The sequence below is a fragment of the Podarcis pityusensis genome, assembly GCF_964106645.2.
Source record: "Podarcis pityusensis genome assembly, chromosome: 15".
In the NCBI taxonomy this organism is placed as follows: Eukaryota; Metazoa; Chordata; class Lepidosauria; order Squamata; family Lacertidae; genus Podarcis; species Podarcis pityusensis.
The window spans coordinates 21,750,811-21,770,233 of record NC_138040.1 but is presented as its reverse complement, the minus strand read 5'-3'; the positions used below and the strand labels follow the sequence as shown (position 1 = coordinate 21,770,233).

The 19,423-nt window shown below is 45.1% G+C and overlaps 1 protein-coding gene across 12 annotated transcripts in view; it reads left to right on the top strand.

Moving 5' to 3' along the window:
- GRAMD1B (GRAM domain containing 1B) overlaps nucleotides 1–18,762 on the top strand; it is a 212,758-nt gene extending 193,996 nt beyond the window's left edge. For all 12 annotated transcript variants that reach the window (XM_080983439.1, XM_080983442.1, XM_080983435.1 and 9 more), the window contains 9 exons: nucleotides 1,286–1,429; nucleotides 3,768–3,886; nucleotides 4,887–5,029; nucleotides 5,641–5,744; nucleotides 7,455–7,658; nucleotides 8,906–8,996; nucleotides 13,168–13,275; nucleotides 13,801–13,918; nucleotides 15,060–18,762. In XM_080983439.1, coding sequence (XP_080839565.1) covers nucleotides 1,286–1,429; nucleotides 3,768–3,886; nucleotides 4,887–5,029; nucleotides 5,641–5,744; nucleotides 7,455–7,658; nucleotides 8,906–8,996; nucleotides 13,168–13,275; nucleotides 13,801–13,918; nucleotides 15,060–15,149 — 1,121 coding nt within the window. In that variant the 3' untranslated portion in view covers nucleotides 15,150–18,762. The remainder of the gene's footprint in view (nucleotides 1–1,285; nucleotides 1,430–3,767; nucleotides 3,887–4,886; nucleotides 5,030–5,640; nucleotides 5,745–7,454; nucleotides 7,659–8,905; nucleotides 8,997–13,167; nucleotides 13,276–13,800; nucleotides 13,919–15,059) is intronic.
- Nucleotides 18,763–19,423: the final 661 nt, after the last annotated feature.

The window sequence follows — 19,423 nt, the reverse complement described above, 5'->3', positions numbered from 1 at the left end:
TCCCCAAACTCGGCCCTCCAGATGTTTTGGGACTACAATACCCACCATCCCTGACCAATGGTCCTGTTAGCTAGGGATGATGGGAGTTGTAGTCCCAAAAGATCTGGAGGGCTGAGTTTGGGGGTGCCTGGTTTAACAGCTCCTGTAAGTGTCCCCTGCCCCCCATCTTGAATACTACAGTGGTACCTCGGGTTACAGACACTTCAGGTTATAGACTCCGCTAACCCAGAAATAGTACCTTGAGTTAAGAACTTTGCTTCAGGATGAGAACAGAAATTGTGCGGCGGTGCGGTGGCAGCAGCAGGAGGCCCCATTGGCTAAAGTGGTACCTCAGGTTAAGAACAGTTTCAGGTTAAGGACAGAACCTCAAGAACTAATTAAATTCTTAACCCGAGGTACCACTGTATGACAACCAATTTGGAAGGCTCAGGACTTCAAGCTCAAAGTCCATCTGCTGGATTTCCAATGATGTCTAATATTCCTTTGTTCTTCTCTAGGTTGCATGTATTGCTTGATAACTTTTAGAGTTTGTATCATCATTAGGTTACTGGTTAGACAGTCTCAGCACTGTCCACCAAAAGCAACTCCCAGACAAGTCTTCATTGATTTCAGTAAGGCTTGTGCAGGAGATGTTCCTAGATTAGTGAGGGGTGGGATTCACATGAGACTTTTTAAATTGATTTCATAATATAACCAGATAAGTAATAACATAAAGTCAACTTAGTGTATAAAAGCAAGGCAAGGCATACAATATTATAAGCATGAGGAATAATTACACCCAGAAGTAACTCAATACAGCCATATTTCTCTAGATGATGCAGGGAGATGTTGTTGCATATCCAGATCTGAAACGTAAGAAATAAAATACCACCAAACAGAATAGAAATGTTCAGGGTCAGCCTTCTCTTTGGAGACATATAGTTCACATGAGACTTTTGACTACTCAGGAACCAGATCAAATGGCAGAGATGTTAGAGCTCATTGAGTCCTCCTGAAGATCTCCTCTCACATTTTGCATTCATGGATCACTTTCGGAAGGGATCCCACAATCTTTCCCTACATGGAAATGTGACATCAGGTTTACTTAACTGTTTCAGGGATGAATCTGTGAGCAGGATCAGCGTTCCCTTTGGGGTCCTGCTTGCGGACTCATCTCTGGAACTGACAATCTCAAAATCAGTGTCATGTTTGCAGGCATCGTAAGTGTTCCCCTGAGCCCAGACTATTGCGTCCAGGTATGTCAGGTGAAAGACTGCAACGTTAAGCTCTCTGCTTCTTTATACAGGGGAAGTTCAGGCCTTTTACGATGATCTGAATGGACGGCAGTACATGAACGAAGTCTTCAATTTTAGTGTGGATAAGCTGTATGACCTGCTCTTCACAGACTCTCCGTTCTTGAGGGACTTTATGGAGCAGCGGCGGTTTTCTGGTAAGCTTGGGAACTCCTTGCCTATTTACATCAGTCAATAGTACTCTTTGGCACCGGCTAACATCATTTTTCTTTAGTCAAGCCTATTCAGATACATGAAATGTTGACACTTCTCTCAACCTGTTTTTAGCTTTCTGTTGATTTGATTTTTTTATTTCATTTTAGTCCGACTGTTTCTAACTGTTTTTACTGATGATTTCATCATTTTAAACTTTCTGTAAACTGCTTTGTGGTTGTTGGGTTGTTGTTGTTGTTGTTTACAATCAAGGGCTATATAAATTTTAATAAATAAAATGTTGCACATCCATACTACAAATCCGAATCAGTTTCAAATGTCAGAATGACATGCCACACAACCAAAGGTCTTTGAGGATTTGTAGTTCTACAGCAGTAGCTCAAGATCACCAGCAAACCATTCTCTATGCCTCTCACAACATTGTAGTTCCCAAGATTTGGGTCAGAAAATGTGGCGGGGAGGGTGATCTTCCTGAATTCATTTTGTAACCTTAACCCTCAGCCAAAGTAACAATGAGGGTTTTTGTCCCATTGCCTGAGTTCTGTATCATGGTTTTTATTTTTTACGACAATGGAAAACCAAGAAGAAGAAAATGTTCTTGCTGGTGGGAAAAGGACAACCCCCCCACAATTCTTCCACCCCACCCTGCCCAGCACCTAATTTGTATTTTATTTGGATCATTGATATCACACGTTTTCCTCCAAGCAGCTCAGATTGGGATATTGAGTCGGACGGGACATTGCCACACCTTCAGCAGAGATGCTCGTGATTAGTGGGGTTCTCTGGAGTTGTTCAGCTCCCCTGGGCAATTCCACCAGACTTTATCAAAACTCCTCCTAAGTTCTGCCAAACCCCTGTGAGAACATGTGCAAGTCTAACTGAAAACCTCCCTGAAAACAGTTCCTATAGAGCTTCAGCAAACCTCCCCAAATTCCCTTTGAAAATTCACTTCAATAAACTACAGGTACCTGAAACCCACCTGAGGACCATCTGGCCGGTCTCATCAGATTGCAGCACCTCACAAATTAGAGGGGCCTCAGTGTGAATCCAGCTGTGGTTTGGCTCAAGTAATGTGAACTTTGGGCCTGAAAGCCCTGGGATGAAATCCCACCCCCTTCTCTCTCTGTGGCCTTGGGCAAATTACTATTTTTCGCCCTCAGTTTCCTGTTTTAAAAATGGGAACTTTTAATGGCCCACTTGATCAATGGAAGGGAGAACAGGATTTAGGATAAAAGGCACCACATGCATACCAAACAATAAGCCTTCTGTGTCCACCCTGCTGAGTCTGCCAGCTGGGGTGGAGGTGGGGCTGTGGCTTGACTTTGGTCATGGGAGTCATTTTTATTTTCCCCTGGGAACTGCGTTGTGCTTTGCATTCTCACCCATTGGCCTTTGTTTTGAACATAAGAAGAGCCTGCGGGATCAGTCCATTGGCCCATCTAGTTGCACGTCCTGCTCTCACAGTGGCCAACCAGATGTTGTGATGGGAAACCCACAAGCAAGACTTGAGCACAGAAGCCCTCTCCCCTCCTGTGGTCTTCAGTAGCTGGTATTCAGAAGCACTGCTGCCTCCAGCTCATAGCTATCAACCGTCCCTTATTTGGCGGGAAACTCCCTTATCTCAGCACTGTGTCCCGCTGCTGTCCCTTATTGATGATGTCCCTTAAATTTCCCGGGTTTCAAAGGAAGCAGCTCCTCTCCCTCCCTCCCTGCCGGCCAGGGAGGAGGGAGGCTCCAACTGTGTTGCTTGGCTGTGTTGCTCGCCCAGTAAGGAGTCTAAGAATGACTGGGGGGTGGAGCTTGCATGCCTTGTGCCGATCAAATCGGCCGCGTTGCCTGGGGACTCGCCTTTGCTCAGTGCTTCCCAGCGGAGAGGTGACGGTGGTTTTCCTTGCTGCATCCCCTTGGCCGGGTTGCTGAGCTGTGGGAACCACCGCTTGAGGCTTTCTTTGGCTGCTGGCTGAGTTTTCTGCCTTTGGCTCGGAGGGGCTCAGAAACTGAACATACCTGTGCCCGGAAAATCCCTTATTTTGGCTGCTGATCCCTTATTTTTGAGGCTGCTGGTCCCTTATTTTCAAATCTGTAAGTTGACAGCTATGCTCCAGCTGTGAAGGAAGAGTATGTCCATCCTGGCTGGTAGTCATCAGTTGCCTCCTCCTCCTCCTCCTCCTCCTCCTCCTCCTCCTCCTCCATGAATTTATCTAATCCTCTTTCAAAGCCATCCAAGTTGGTGGCTTTGAGCGTCTCTTGTGGCAGAGAGTTCCAGTGTTTAACTGTGCGAAGAAGCACTCTTCTTTCATCTGTTCCTTTCTCTTTTCCCAGACATTGTCTTTCATCCCTGGAAGAAGGAAGAAACTGGCAATCAGAGCAGAGTTATCCTTTATACCATCACCCTCACCAACCCTCTAGCCCCAAAAACTGCCACTGTCACTGAAACTCAGGTGAGAAGCCCGAGGCCTGCACTGGACTGTTCAGCTTGAAGTAAGGATGGTTCAGTTAAGGCTGCAGAGGCCCCACTCACATTATACATTTAAAGCACTACGACATCACTTTAAACAGTCATGGCTTCCCCCAAAGAATTCTGGGAGCTGTAGTTTGTTAAAGGGTCTGAGAGTTGTTAGGAGACCCCAATTCCCCTCCCAGAGCTGCAATTCCCAGAGTGGTTTTATCAGTCAATCACTCTAAACTACAGGGAACTCTAAGCTACAGATCCCAGAATTATTTGGAGGAAACCATGACTGTTTAAAGTGGTGTCATAGTGCTTTAAATGTTTGTCGTAAATGTGGACATAGCCTCTGAGTGCGTTCAGACATGGTGCATATTGTATTAATTTCCCTGATAATGTTAGCACTCCTGTCTCATTTTCTAACGTTCCTTTCCTGCTGCAGTACCTGTTGCATTAAGGAACTATGGCTTTTTTTACCGATATACCGGCACATCACGCTAAATTTCAATCACACGTGGTGTTGCACAGCAACTGATGTCATTGGACAGCATTGCTCCTCTCCCGCCCTGTCCACACATGCCTGCTTCTGTTCCCCCATGAAAATGTCAAGAAAGAACTGTGTGCTAGTATAGCATCATTTTATGAAATAAATTATGAAATAAATATATTGCCCCAAATTCTGACACTTTACTCCCATGATTTTCCAGATTAAAGGGGTTGCAAACCGATTTTTTTCCCTAGAATCAAGTAACACTGAAATGAGCACTAAACCCGTGCTATACCCCATTAGTTTTCTGAAAGCGACTAGTTTTCATGTGAAAGCTCAGATCATAGTGTTGGAAGGGTCATCTAGTCCAAACGCTCTGCAATGCAGGGATATTTTACCCGATGTGGGGCTCAAACCCACAACCCTAAGAGTAAGAGTCTTACGCTGTATAGACTGAGCTATTCCATGTGATCACAGCCTCTGTCTATTCTCTCTCTGCTTTCTCCAGACAATGTACAAAGCAAGCCAAGAGAGCGAGTGCTACGTGATAGATGCAGAGGTGCTAACTCACGATGTCCCCTACCACGATTATTTCTACACAATTAATCGTTACACATTGACGCGCGTTGCCAGAAACAAATGCCGACTCAGGTGGGTATGGCAGGGCTATAGCTTTGCGATATTAGCAAGGACTATGATAAATGGAGTTGAATGACACCTGCCCAGATAGGTTGCTGCTGCTCGTATTTCTAAGCTTGGAAACACAAGTCTCAGAGGCTAGTAACACTCAGTTTACTCTAAGCCAGAAGGGCAGGAGATGTTTTTCAGCCAGAGGACTATGTGGTCTCAAGAACTTTCCAAGAGCTGCATGCCAGTGGAGGGTGAAACCAGAGGCAAAAGCAGATAGAGCGACACATTTAGGATTATGATGATTATATCGTCACCATCATTGATTTATTCATTGCCTTCTAAACCATCATCTCATGGCAATTTACACTTAAGAAAATTGAGAACAGCTGAAAACAAAAGACAGCAATTTAATACATTGCTGAAAACGGTGCAAGACCTTTTAAGAAAGACAGACAGAAAGAAAATTCATTGAATTTGGAGCAAGGAGAGTTTTAACTGTAGTTTCAGAGGAATACCATGTTTGGAAAACGTTTCACGTTGCAAATCCAAAAGCAGGTAATTGGTTGTAACAAATGCTCATGAGGCCAAAGTTACGGCTCTTGGAAGTGACCTCTTCTTTCTTTCTTTTTCAGGGTTTCTACAGAGCTACGATACAGGAAACAGCCATGGGGGCTGGTGAAATCTTTCATTGAGAAGAACTTCTGGAGTGGCCTAGATGATTATTTCCGCCATTTAGGTGAGATCTCGCTAGAGCAAGGGTTGGGGAATCTTTGGCCCTCCAGATGTTGTTGCAGACCAACCCCCATCAGCTTCAGCCAGCCTGGTCCAATGATCAGAAATGATGGGAGCCAGAAAACAACAGCATTTGGACTGCAGACCACAGATTCCCTGACCCTGAGCTAAAGCATCTAGTTACGTTTCCATTTGTTTGCTGTGATGGGATGTGGCATATGACTGAACTCCATAAAACTCAACCAATGGAGTAGATAAAACCGAGCCTTTGAAACTTTTGGGATTGTCAAAAGGTTTCATTTTAGCATTTTAGCCCTGCATGCTAATACTAAAGGTCTCCATTATTTTCTTAATACTATTATATTATTATACCTGAAGGAGCGTCTCCACCCCCATCATCCATCCCGGACACTGAGGTCCAGCTCCGAGGGCCTTTTGGCGGTTCCCTCACTGCGAGAAGTGAGGTTACAGGGAACCAGGCAGAGGGCCTTCTCGGTAGTGGCGCCTGCCCTGTGGAACGCCCTCCCAGCAGATGTCAAGGCAATAAACAACTATTTTACTTTTAAAAGACAACTGAAGGCAGCCCTGTTTAGGGAAGTTTTTAAATGTCTCATGCTGTATTGTTTTTAATATTCAGTTGAAAGCCACCCAGAGTAGCTGGGGAAACCCAGCCAGATGGGCGGGGTATAAATATATTATTATTATTATTATTATTATTATTATTATTATTATTATTATTATTTATCATCATCATCATCATCATCATCATCATCAGTATTATTAAAAATTGGTATACCGCAGATCTCAGGGAATTCCCAACATAAAATTACAATATAAAAACCACAAAATGCATAATAAAAATAAGAACAAAAGCAAATCAATAATCCCCTCTCTCCCACGACATATTTGAAAGGGCACCAGATGTCAAACAGCCAAAGGCCTGCTTAAAGCAGAATGTTTTCACCTGCCACCTAAAGGTGAACCTCCCTGGGGGGAGCTTTCCACAAATGGTGAACCAATGCAGAAAAGGCCTATTCTGATATCGCCTCCCTCTGGACTTCTCGCGTATTAATAATAGTATTGGTATTATTAAATGTATTACCCAGCCTTCAGCAGCAGGTCCCAGAGCATGTTATGATGATTTAAAATTCTGAACTAAAAACAGTTTAACAGATTACAACCGAAGAAGTAAGAGTGGGCCCCTGAAAACACACATCTCAGGTGCCAATGAGGTGTGTTTTCAGCATTCCCCAAAAGCTATATAGTGAGGGTTTGGGGCACACCTCTGCTGGGAGGGAATTCCACAACTCAGGGGCTACCACAGAGAATGCCCTGTCTTGGGCCGTCACCACCCCAAAATTCTGAGGGAGTGAGAGGGTTTCTATGGAGGGAGGTGGTGTCTCAGATATTTGGGGAATGTGTTATTTAGAGCTTTGAACACTAACCTGAGGCACCTCAGATTGGGCCCTGAAATGAACTGGTAGCGTATATGTACAGAAAAACAGCAATTGGCAGTTCTTCGGGTTCATTATATGTAAATGTATTTCTGTCCCTTGAAGCTACTGGCTCGATGGGGTGGGGTTGGGGAGGCTGAAAACAGGCGCTGTTGTGATGATGCCTGTGCCCCTGACCATAACCCCTGTGTGGCTGAAGTGAAAGCGGTGCCTTCTCTCCATGACCGATACCTGCCCCCTCCCCCCGGTTTCCCTGGCAGAGAGTGAACTGACCAAAACAGAGAGCACATATCTAGCCGAGCTCCATCGAGAATCCCCCAAAGTGAAGGCAAGCAAGCAATCCACAGTGCGCCGGCGGAAGCGGCCCCATACTCACCTGAGGGGGCCTCACCTGGAGGAAGTGCTGAGCCCTGTAACTACCCCCACAGACGAGGAAGCTGTAGGTCGAATCAAGCGTGTGGCAGGTAAGGAGCACCATGTACGAATGGGGGCGGGGTGGGGGGACATGTTTAGGCTTATGGGATGGGCAGAGGCCCAGGTCCCTCTGAGATAGTTTCATTGAGGGTGTGGAATAGGGGTCCTTGAGGGGAAATGGTTTTCCTAGAGTAAGGTAAAGGGACCCTTGACCATTAGGTCCAGTCATGGCTGACTCTGGGGTTGCGGCACTCATCCCGCTTTATTGGCCAAAAGAGCCGGCGTACAGCTTCCGGGTCATGTGGCCAGCATGACTAAGCCGCTTCTGGCGAACCAAAGCAGTGCACAGAAACGCCGTTTACCTTCCCACTGGAGCGGTACCTATTTATCTACTTGCACTTTGAGGTGCTTTCGAACTGCTAGGTTGGCAGGAGCTGGGACCAAGCAACGGGAGCTCACCCCGTCGCGGGGATTTGAACCGCCGGCCTTCTGATCGGCAAGCCCTAGGCTCTGTGGTTTAACCCACAGAGCCACCCGCGTCCCTTTTTCCTAGAGTAGCGCTTCCCAAATTGTGGCGCAGGGTACGCGAAAGGGTTTCAAAGGGTAAATGGCAGACTTTTTCACTTGACTGTATCATAGATGAAATAGTATTATTAAAACTACCCTGAAATTATCTTTGCCTGAGAAGGGGTACCCCATTATGACTAAGCTTTAAAATGGGGCATGTGGTTATTGTAAGTTTGGGAAACACTGTCGTACAGTGTTGTTGATATTAAACCATAGCGTGGGTGACCAAAGGAGGATTTTCTTCCCCAATATGTATTTATTTTATGGCATGTATAGACCACTTGATTGTAAGGGGGAGGGGGGGACCATGAAATAAAACTATGAAATTATCAGTAAAAACAAAACAAAACAAAACAAAACCACATTTAAAATGACTATTTAAAACATTTTTTTTTTTAAATTAAATCAGTGAGAAGCTAAAAACAGATTTAATCAAGTCTCAGTGTTCTACATTTCTGGATAGGATAGGGATTGCCTTAAGCAAAAATGTGTTCAGCAGGCCCCAAAAAGAGTACAGGGAAGAAGCCAGCTAGGCATCAATAGGCAGGGAGTTTCGAAGCGTAGTTGCTGCCACGTCAAAATATTGATTTATTACAAATGCAGAATGACTATTATGTGGCATCTGTAATGATGCCAGTTCTGCAGATTGAATATATGGGACATATGCCTTTGGGTGTGTTTAAGGGAAGGGACTTTACCTCTTCAGTGTAAAATGAATGCTGCTTTCCAGGTTCCACTCAAACACGGCATATCCCTGAGGAAAGTCCCAGCGGCTTCCACCTGCAGAGCGTCTCCAAATTGCTGCTCATTATCAGTTGTGTGTAAGTGATTCTTCGACCTGGTTTGTCAGTTTCCTTGTTCTGTTACTGCGCTCTATCCCTCCCTCCATTTTAGTCTGCAGTCTAGTAGGATTATAATAGTGTTAAGATTTTAATTTTTTAATTTTTTGGTAAATTGATCCCTCCCACCCAGATTTTGAGGTATCCCAAGTCCATTCCCCTCACCCTGAATCAGGTTCGCATTCCTGGGGATCCTAGGAGGTGTTTTGGCATTAATAGATGTTGAAGAGAGAGTGGTTGTTTATGTGGGCAGGGGAAGAGCTGGGGCAGGGCAGATGGGGAAGGAGACAAAGCCAAGAAGCAGCTGTGGAGAGGATTGCGGAATGAACTGCTTCTTTGCCAAGAGTCAATTGGGGAAAGACCCAGCATGTTTGGGAAAGAGAGGAATTCAAGGGTTGAGAGGGTTCAGGCTTCTGCGGAGCTTGCTTATGGTTTGCGATGTGATTGTGTGCCTTCCTCCTCCTCTCCAGAGAAAAATGGTATGGCCCATTTTTGCGCAGGAAGCATAGCAGTACACTCTGCAACACATAATCATTTAAAGTTGTTGTGATGATAATATGTTTTGCTCTGTTTGTGGCGTTTCCTGTTTTTGGTTAAGTTTGGGGACCTTTTAGCCGTGGACTGGTTCAACTTTGGAGGCAATAAGTTGTACCACCTGAATTAAAAGCAAGGGAAACCCCATCATCCATCACCTCCCAAGCTTCAAATTCATCCATCCAGCATTTTAAAATGCTGTGCCTGTTGGTTGGTCTGGAAGAATGTTTACATTCTTTTTTAAGCAGAACTGTGTTTTTTAATAAAATCAAATAAAATAATACCAGATAAATTGAACTCTACAGAGTTTTGGAATGACTTGACCATTTGCTGAATAAGACTCTGAATGAACACACACAAATGTGTGAATCTAGGAACTCATCTGCACTATACATTTAAAGCAGTGTCATACCACATTAGAATGAATCTTTATTTGCGTCAGCCATCGGCCATAGCAATAAAACAACAATACAATATACAAAGAATAGAAATAAAAGGTCAATTTTATAAAATACATTTTGGGGTTTTGAATCAATAGTTAATGGTGGATCTTATTCTGATTGCCTCAGCTAAAAACCTTGTAACCTTTGCTGTCACCTGCTTATCTTGATCTGCCAAGAGAAAGGACACTGTGGCAGTGGTTGGGCGACCCGGAATGGACAATAAAAGAGGGGTGATAACCTCATTCCTCAAGTCTTTATAAAGAGTGCAAGCCCAAAGGGCATGTACCACCGATTCAAGACTGCCATCTCCATAGGGACATAAGCATTTTTCTTGTAGAATCTGTTGGAATTGTCCCTCAAGTACAACCAAGGGCAATACATTCAATCTTGTGAGCGTAAAAGCGCATCTATATTTTAGAATTGCTAGGTTATGCAGATAGGTTGCCAGAGAATTGAAATGGGAAGGTGGAACATAGTCATACCATGGGCAAAATTTCCTTATTGTGGCCAAGTTCTTCTGATGCTCGAAATCATTTAGGCATCAACAAATTAGACTGTTTGCTTTACTAAAACCCAAAGTGAGTAGCTGTTGTGGTGATAAACTACAAGAGTGAAGTTTCTGATAGACAATTTTAGTCCAGGCGCTCTTAAATCTTTGTGGCTTCCTCCAAACAATCCTGGGAACTGTAGTTCAAAGACCCCTACCCCTACTCCCCTCCTGGAGCTACAGTTCCCAGAGTGGCCTAACTGTCAACCCCTCTTTAAAGAGATAATTGGGAATTGTAGCTCTGGGAGGGGAATCGAGACCACCTAATAACTCACAGTCAGTGCCCTTAAAAAATGACAGCTCCCAAGGAGTAATAGTACCACTCTTATTCTGCCTTGGTCAGACCACACCTGGAATACTGTGTCCAGTTCTTGTTGCCACAATGTAAGAGGGATGGTGACAAACTGGAACGAGTGCAGAAGATGGTCAGGGGTTTGGAAACCAAGCTTTATGAGGAACAGTTGAGGGAGCTGTTTATGTTTTGCCTGGAAAAGGAGACTGAAAGGAGATATGATAGCCATCTTCAAATATCTCAAGAGTTGTCACATGGGAGATGGAGTAAGCTTGTTTTCTCCTGCTCTGGTAGATAGGTCTCAAACCAATGGCTAGCTGAAAGTCTAGCTACAAGACTAATTTGACTGGTATGCTGTACAGCCTGAGGTACTTTATTTGGTTCAGTTGCAATCTGTCTCTACAAGCTGATGACTCAAACAGTGCCACCTGCTGGTGGAAACCACAACCATCAGAGGCTCTGCCATCTAAGTCCACATACATAGCCTTTTGAAGGGGGGGGCAGGTTCTGCAAATGAGATAAATCAGATATATATCCTTAATTTGCATACCAGGTTTTGATTGACCTAAAGGCTTTGTTTCTGTATGTGCAAGCGGTTGTTGTTTATTGGTTCTGTTTGTTTTTGTTTTTTTATGGTGCACAGGAATTGGGCAAGAGAGTATTTATTTTCATTTACCTATTATCTTTCTACCCCACCTTTTCTCCCAAGGGGCTCATGGTGAAGGCATACATGGTCCCCCCTTGCATTTTATCCACACAACAGCCCTGTGAGGTAGGCTAGGCTAAGAGTCTGGCCCAAGGTAACCCAATGAGGTTCAGGACTTTAGTATAGACTCGAATGCTGGTCTCTCCCAGGTCCCTGTTCCAACATGCTAGCTACTACGCCACATGGAAACCATGTCCTTGTTGATGAAAGGTAGACCAGTGACCATGCAGGGGAAAGGGTCCTAAGGCTCCTGGATAGCAGCCGGAAACTGCTCCTCAAAGATGTCTTAGTCTCACCCTTGCCCCCTGTTGTACAAAGACCCCCTTCCCCACTCCACGTGCCTAGTTTTTCTTCTCATTTTGCATCAACTCCCCAAGGAACTCTGTGGTTTTGCCTCTTGACACTGAGTGCTGGTTACATCCTGCCTTTGCTATCCTAAGCTTCTCAGGATTTGGAGCTAGCCGTTCCCTCTGGTACATGGCATGACGAGTGCTGTGCACTTCCCTGCCCCTTGTCCCACTGCTGCATCACCAATGTTGGGTGTCTTCTTCTTCTCTCCTCTTCGCATTCTCTGCAACCCCTCTCCCCAATATGTGTCTGTTGTGTGTCCTTTAGAAGAACTACCCCCCCCTTGCGGTTTTCTCCTCTCTCAACTCTAGTTGTGTTTCTAACCTTCGCCTCCTCCATCTTTTCTCTTCCCTGCTCCCATTAGGATTTGTTTCAGGTACCGTCTCCTCCTACTTCTTCTTCACCTTGATTTCCTCTCACCTGTCTCCTTCCGCCTCCCAGCCTGCTAGACTTTTGCTTTTTTTTAACGCTGTCTGTCTGATCTCTGCTCAGATCTTCCTGGGTTGTGCTTCTTTTTCTTCCCTTTTTCATGTCATTTTGTTGCTGCTCCCCAAAACATAACAAAGAACCCCTCTTTTCCATTCAGCTCTCAGGTGAGGGTGGCTCTAACTGTGTGCGTTATTTCTGTCCTGCTTTAGAAAGCTTGTGCAGCTTTCTCCACCTGGGCTGAAAGATGACCTCCAGAAGGTGAAAGGAGGGGGCAGCAAGAGAGGAGGGGGCCTCCTTTTCTGGCTCCTGAGCTCCCCCTGCTCCATCTGATCAGTTTCAGAAAGGAGGATGGAGGGGAGCAAGTCACTCCAACAAGGGGGCAGGTTCAGCCCAGGGACTGTTGACTTGCCGAACTCCCAATACTGTATGCATGTTGCGTCAGAAGGGTGGGGACTGTGGGCTCAGCATCTCCTACAAGGTGGGCTTATCCCCACCTTACCCCCAAATCTGCTTTACCCACAAAGGTTCAAGGTGGCTTACAATAAATGCTGGGGTGTCAGGCGGACCAGATGTTTCTGTAGTAAGTGAATACTTTGAAACTCTTCTGCTCAGGGTGTCCCCTCAGTGTTGAAACTGGGGCATGTCTGATCATGAATAAATGGTGCATCCATAGAATGGGTTCAGCATGCACAAATGCACAGAGCTTCATTTCATCACATAAAAAGGACAGTGAGTATCTGTCTGAGGTTTTTCAGAACATGGGTCCTCCTAGTTGTTGGGGCTTTGTGTGTGAGTTGGAGGAAGGGCCCCAGTCCAGGTTGCATGTCTTTCATTTTTCTTCTTTCCCTCTCCAGTCTGGTGCTTTTGGTAATCCTCAACATGATGTTGTTCTACAAACTCTGGATGTTGGAATACACTACTCAAACCCTCACAGCATGGCAGGGTCTACGATTACAGGAAAGGTAACACACCCTACAAACAAAATTCCTTTTTCTTTTTATAATAATTTTTATTAATTTTAACATATAAATTATAATACATACCACAAAACTTCACCACTTATACAAATTTTTTTTGGACTTCCATCAGCACCTCTGATGATCCACTGTTTTAACCACTTCTTATGCATTTCTTAAATTCATATTGCCTTTAATTACAACGGTGCCTCGCAAGACGAAATTAATTCGTTCCGCGAGTTTTTTCATCTTGCGTTTTTTTTCGTCTTGCGAAGCACATTCTTTTCTATTTATATCACTTCCTACGATGCCCAGTAAAAATGCTTCTGGTTTTTTTATAAATGTATATTTCAACATTTTTTTCATCTCATTATATATCATTTCCCAGAAGCTTTTCACTTTTTTACATTCCCACCCCTACGAGCAAAATCTCACTCTGTCCCTCTTGTGGCCAAACCACCATCGAAACCCAATAATATAAAAAATCTGCACTGCTTTCCAGGGCTCATCTTTCCGTCTCTGCCCTGACAGGTTACCCCAGTCCCAGACTGAATGGGCCCAGTTATTAGAGTCCCAGCAGAAGTATCATGACACAGAGCTTCAGAAGTGGCGGGAGATCATCAAATCGTCCGTGATTCTCCTAGATCAGGTGAGAACTTGCATCTAGAACCCTGGTATGGATGTGACTGACCTTTTTCTCTGCATGCCACCAGTTGAAATCACAAACCATTTGCCAGAGGCACAGGGGGATGAACATGGTTCATGTTTTCTGCAGTGCTGTGGAAGAGCTAATTACTCGTGGAAAGGAGATTTGAACAGAAAATAAAATGCTCCAGAATCAAGAAGATGGGAAATCATTATTTTTGAACTTAAGTTAACTTGGCTGCTGATCTTGAAGCACAGATTTCCCTTCACCCTCCCCAAGAGAGCCTTGCACACTTTTTTAAACCAAAGTTGCTATCACAGGGCTGCTAGCTTTTGCCTTGGGGGTTGCTAATTGCATATCCTTTCTCTAGCAAATAATAATACATTTGTGTGGCTGCAGACTCCACCCCCCTGGCACCCATATGTTTTTCTGTGTGCTGTAACTTAATGGTGAGGTGTTACTCCGCTCCCATACTAAATGCACACAGCCAGTGGCTCTGATCCACCAATTTGCTTTCTCTGTGTGTAGAGCATATCCCAGTGTGTGGTGACTTGGAGAGCCATATAAGGGAGGCGCCTAAAGGCATCATTCGCCTCAGAGCAATCAGCAAGCAGATGTTCAGCCATCATGCTTGACGCATGTGAGATGACTGGACCCATGTGTGTTTGAGGAAGATAGCTATTGTTTTTAAGACAACAAAACTGTGTAGTACCCTCACTTGGCAAGCTGTAAGGAAATGAGGTCTTGCCATCAGGAAATGAAAGCCCTCAGAAAAGTGGGTACTTCAGGGAACCTCTGCCTACAGAGCTACATCAGCTGCAGGAGCTATTCAATTTCAATTGCATCTCCCTTTGCTTGTGTGGAGTTTTCCCCGTTAAAATGAACAGGGAAGTCTATATATGCAAGTTTGTTTGTTTGTTTTTATTTATTTATTTCTACCCTACTTTTCCCCAGAACCGGGACCTGAGGCAGCTTATGAAAATTAAAACGGAATGCTAAAAAATCATGCAAAAAATGATAGTTAGAAAGTAACTGAACTATAATTGAATTAAAACAATGTCAAAAGCAAATCTATTAATATATGGATTGCAAAAACAGCACAGCAGTATTTGAAAGCTTCCCTTCCCATTTTTTGGTCTTGCAGATGAAGGACTCGCTAGTAAACCTCCAGAATGGAATTGGGACCCGTGAATATCGGCCGGAGCCAGACGAGAAACGGAAACGGTTCCACTAGCAGACAGGAACCCAAGTGCGGCCAGAGGACTGTGTGCAATACATGTACATAGAATATATAAATATATATATATACAGAATATAAATATATATATATATATTATATACAGATTTTAAAAGAGAGAGCGAGAGAAAAATGAAGCCTATGTACTGAGAAGAGAGAGTGGTGTGTTGATCCGACCTCCAGCACTGGATGAAATGGAGCGTCATCTGGGATAGGGGCAGGATGCGGCCGGGTTGTGCTCTCCCGGCACTGAGGCATTGTGGGAAAGTGCACCCCGTGCCATCCTGGGGCCCTCCCCCACACCTCTCTTAGTATCTGTTTGTCCGTCCGTCTGTCTGTCTCCCTCTCTCTCCGTCTGGGGTGTGTGTGTCGGGGGGTATTTCACCCAAAGGGAAGAATCAGAAGGGGTGAGATCCCACCCACTCACCCTCTCCTCCACATTTTACTGAAAGCGAGAAGCTGCTTATAGGAGATACTGTCTACTCTGGCTCTCAGGATAGTCGCTGAGGCTGGCAGGATGAACCCTCTTAACTGCTGCTATCACTTTTTTTCCTGGCAAGCTCTGTTGGAACGGCTCTGGGTAGCCCATCAACCAAGTGTTTGCTTCACAGCCTCCTTTTTACAGGGTTATCCTTTTAATGCTGACCTGGCTTGGTGCATGCTTCCTGTACCCCTTTCTGCAACTCCAGTGGAAAATACGTGCCCCCCAGGAGGGCGTAGCAACCTCATTGTGTCCTGGAGCGAGTTTTGCAATACAGGTAGCCAGGGATTGCTTCTTGAACACTCCCAGGTTCAGCTCGGTCCTTGACGCTCATTCTCTTCCATGGGAGGAGTTAGGTGAATGTATACCCCCCTTGTTTTAGTTTGACAGTGTCCCCTTTTGGTGTCGGAGACCCCTCTGATCATTGTGCATTTGCATTTCCATCTATGTATATCGTAGGAAACTGCTGCTTCACTGAAAGGGCTATACACATATATCCTTACCGGAGTGGGGGGTGGGTCCCAAAGCAAGTTTCACATAAAGAAAAACCATTCCCCAATTTCCCTCCTCCTGAAAACAAACGAGTTGATGGTACCAAGCGTGGATGCTTGGAAGTCCTCGCCCCAGTTCACGAGCTCCTTTTGCATGGGTTAGTTGCATCTTTTGTGTCCCACTGCATCCAGGAGAAGTGCAGAAAGAAAACCAGCCCCTTACTACTAAATGAGGAAATTGCTACTGCCTAAGCAGACAAATGGATCTTTTTGGCAGACGCAGCTGCCTCTCACATGCATGACTGTCTCTGGGATAAGTTATAGGGACTAAGGGTGGGTGATGTTTCAGGGTGGGCAGGTTGGTAGGCTGATGACGACTTTAATCAAGTGAAGCCCTCGAACACCCTTTGGTAGCAGAATCAAGCCCAGTGTTGGTGACCTAAAGCAAAACAAACAAACAAACCCTGATAGCTCTGCAGAAATACAGAGTTTAGACTATTTCCTGGCCACTGCTTTTGGGAAATGACATGCAAAACATCCAGTTTTAAGATACTGGGAACTTTTCAAACAACAAATTAGAATGATCTGGAATTAGTTGAAGTCAAATGACAGTTCTATATTTTAAAAGCTTTCTTTTCTTTTTAAGTGGCAATTATATAAGTCGGGGCCCCAGAAGATTAAGCTCCTGTAGGGTTTACTTTGTTTTGCAAGAAGAGGAGGAGGGAAGATTGTTTTTCGACCAGTATAGACTTCACAAGAAAGTGTGGTTCACTGGTTTTTCTAACATATCCTTGTCAGCAAGAATCATTCCTGGTGGTTTGAAGGACAGGTTGGAAAGGCACCCCCACCCCCTTTACAGGCTAGGTCCTAGTTCAAGGGCTGTTTTCCCCACAACTGAGCACTGACCCAAAACGGATGCCTCCTTATTTCAGTGCACAATGTGTCAAACTCTTTAAGAGGGTCAGACTTGTTCTTCCAAGATCCCACCTCCCGCCACTGCCCCCATGGTTGGACTGTGTGTTTTGTGAACACAGTAAGGCACACGGAGGGTGGGGGGAGGTGAGTTTTACTTTCCCCCTCTCTCTGGAGTAATGTCCACATTGACCCCATAGAGTTTCCCCATGGCTGGGGATCTTTGACTTGCCAACTGTACAGGAAGGCAATAGATATCCCTGTCAAAGGGCACTGAACCTGCATGCATAGCTCCTGTGTTCAGAACCACCCTGTTAAGCTTTGCAGAGCAAGCAGATTTGCAAGGACGAAGGAATATCCCTGTGTCTCTGCATGGTGCTGTCCTTGCAGGTGGAGGAAAGGCTTCTGCAGCTCTGGGGAGACAGGATTAAGATCCTAATTCAGTCTTACTGAGGCACATCTAATTAGGTTTTTTTTTTAGGGATGGGGGATCAGTTACCCTCTAGGCATTGTTGGGACCTCATCTCTCATCAGCTCCAGCCAGCATGACCAGGGATGATGGGAGTTGCAGCCTCACAACATCTGGAGGGTCACAGGTTTCCCCATCGGAGACAGGAAAGATGACTTTTTAGCCCTTTGAACTGAGTTAGAGCATATAACTACCCTCCTTGCTGGATTGGTCATTGATGTTGCAAGGTAAAGATGTGTTGCCTTCTCAGTATTCTTAAGGATGCTACACTCTGGTTATCATTTGATGAGTTAAAGGTGCAATGAGGATGCAGGATCTGTTGTACCTGTGCTCTTCCTGCATCCCACCCACCACCTGGCAAACGATTCCTTTGAGGAAGGACATCCTTAGAGGACACTTGCTTTGTGACCGATTAGTTGCATTCTCCTGCCCCCAGTTGATACTGCGATTTCATCTCCACTGAGTTCAACATAGCTGCAAAGGACGCCAGCAGACCTATAAAGCAATCACCCTTGGGACACAGATCAATTTGTTGTTCTTTTCTCAGGCCCATTGTCACCTTCTCAGTTTCATTAATTGGACTGACTCAAATACTTTCCTTTTTTTAAAAGCCTAACAAGTTATTGTGGAGGAAATGCTAGAGCTGAACACCCAGCCTGCACAATGACCTTTCTGTTGCACAAGTGGTGGTGGTGGGGGGGGGGGGGTTGGTTCTCAGATTTTGTTCTCCTTGCCCCCCTCCTCCTAATTTCTTCTCTCATTCTCTGGCATCTCCCTCATGCTTACCAAAAGCACAGGTGACTCTTGTTTTTGTGCCATAACACCCCCTCCCTAACCCCTCCAGATGTGCTAATCAGCCAAATTGGAGTGTTACCACTCACCCTGACTTGCTGAGCTTCAGCCACACACCTTGTTGAGAAAGAGAGAGAGTGTGACCATTTCATCTTTAGCAGATTCTGCTAGGATATATTCTCCCCTCACCACTGGAAAAGAGGCGAAACCTGGTAGCAATTCACCTTTCTATGCATTCTGCCCTTATTCCACTTCCTTTTCTCCCCTTTCCCTTGAGTTCCCAGGCTCTTGGCACCCTCTAGGGCTGGCCTGGCGCTGCCCCATGCTTTTCCTTCTTCCCCATGACAGCAGTGTCTTCTGAAATGAATGCGGCAAGGGAAGCAGACTCCCTTCCGAAGGAATCACATTCGCACATGGCTCAGAGTATCTTCTCTCTCTGACCCATCTTTATTATTATTATTATTATTATTATTATTATTATTATTAATTACCTCACTTTATTTTGGCCAGTTTTTGTTGCTAAGGTTTGAAGGACTGGCTTCCCAACCTGAGCTTTGCATTGGATTTTTTTTTGGGGGGGGGGATGGTGGCATAATGTAGCAAAGGATTGGAAGCTGCTTGGGTGATTGCCCCATTGTTCAATCTCCTCTGGAGTCTGGGAGAGTGATTTCTGTGACTGCTTCCTTGAGAAATGAGCAGCCACTTCATTATAATGTTCCCTGTGTGGTGATGATGATGACCTTAAACCCACCTCTCTTCCTCCCCCCCCCCCCACCTTAAGCATGAACATCTGGCTTAGTTACTGACAATTATTTCTCAGATGTGCAAGTTTTCCTGACTACATTTCAACACCTTTATTGGTGGAGGGGTGGGTTTTTTTGGGGGGGAGCGGGGGGAGGGGAGAGACATAAAGGGAACAGACCAGAGGCCCTAGCCCTTCCGCACCTCCCAAATATTTCCCACAGCTGGAAGGGTCTGTGGTAGGAAGACAAAATTCTGGCATTGGGCTGATGTGCAGAGGACACCCCTGGTTGTGTCTGTAGGAATTGTCTGGCTGTGTCTGTGTGTCTGACTCTGTAACTATAATAAAAAACTTTGCGCTGTGCGCAAAGTCTAGTATACAAGT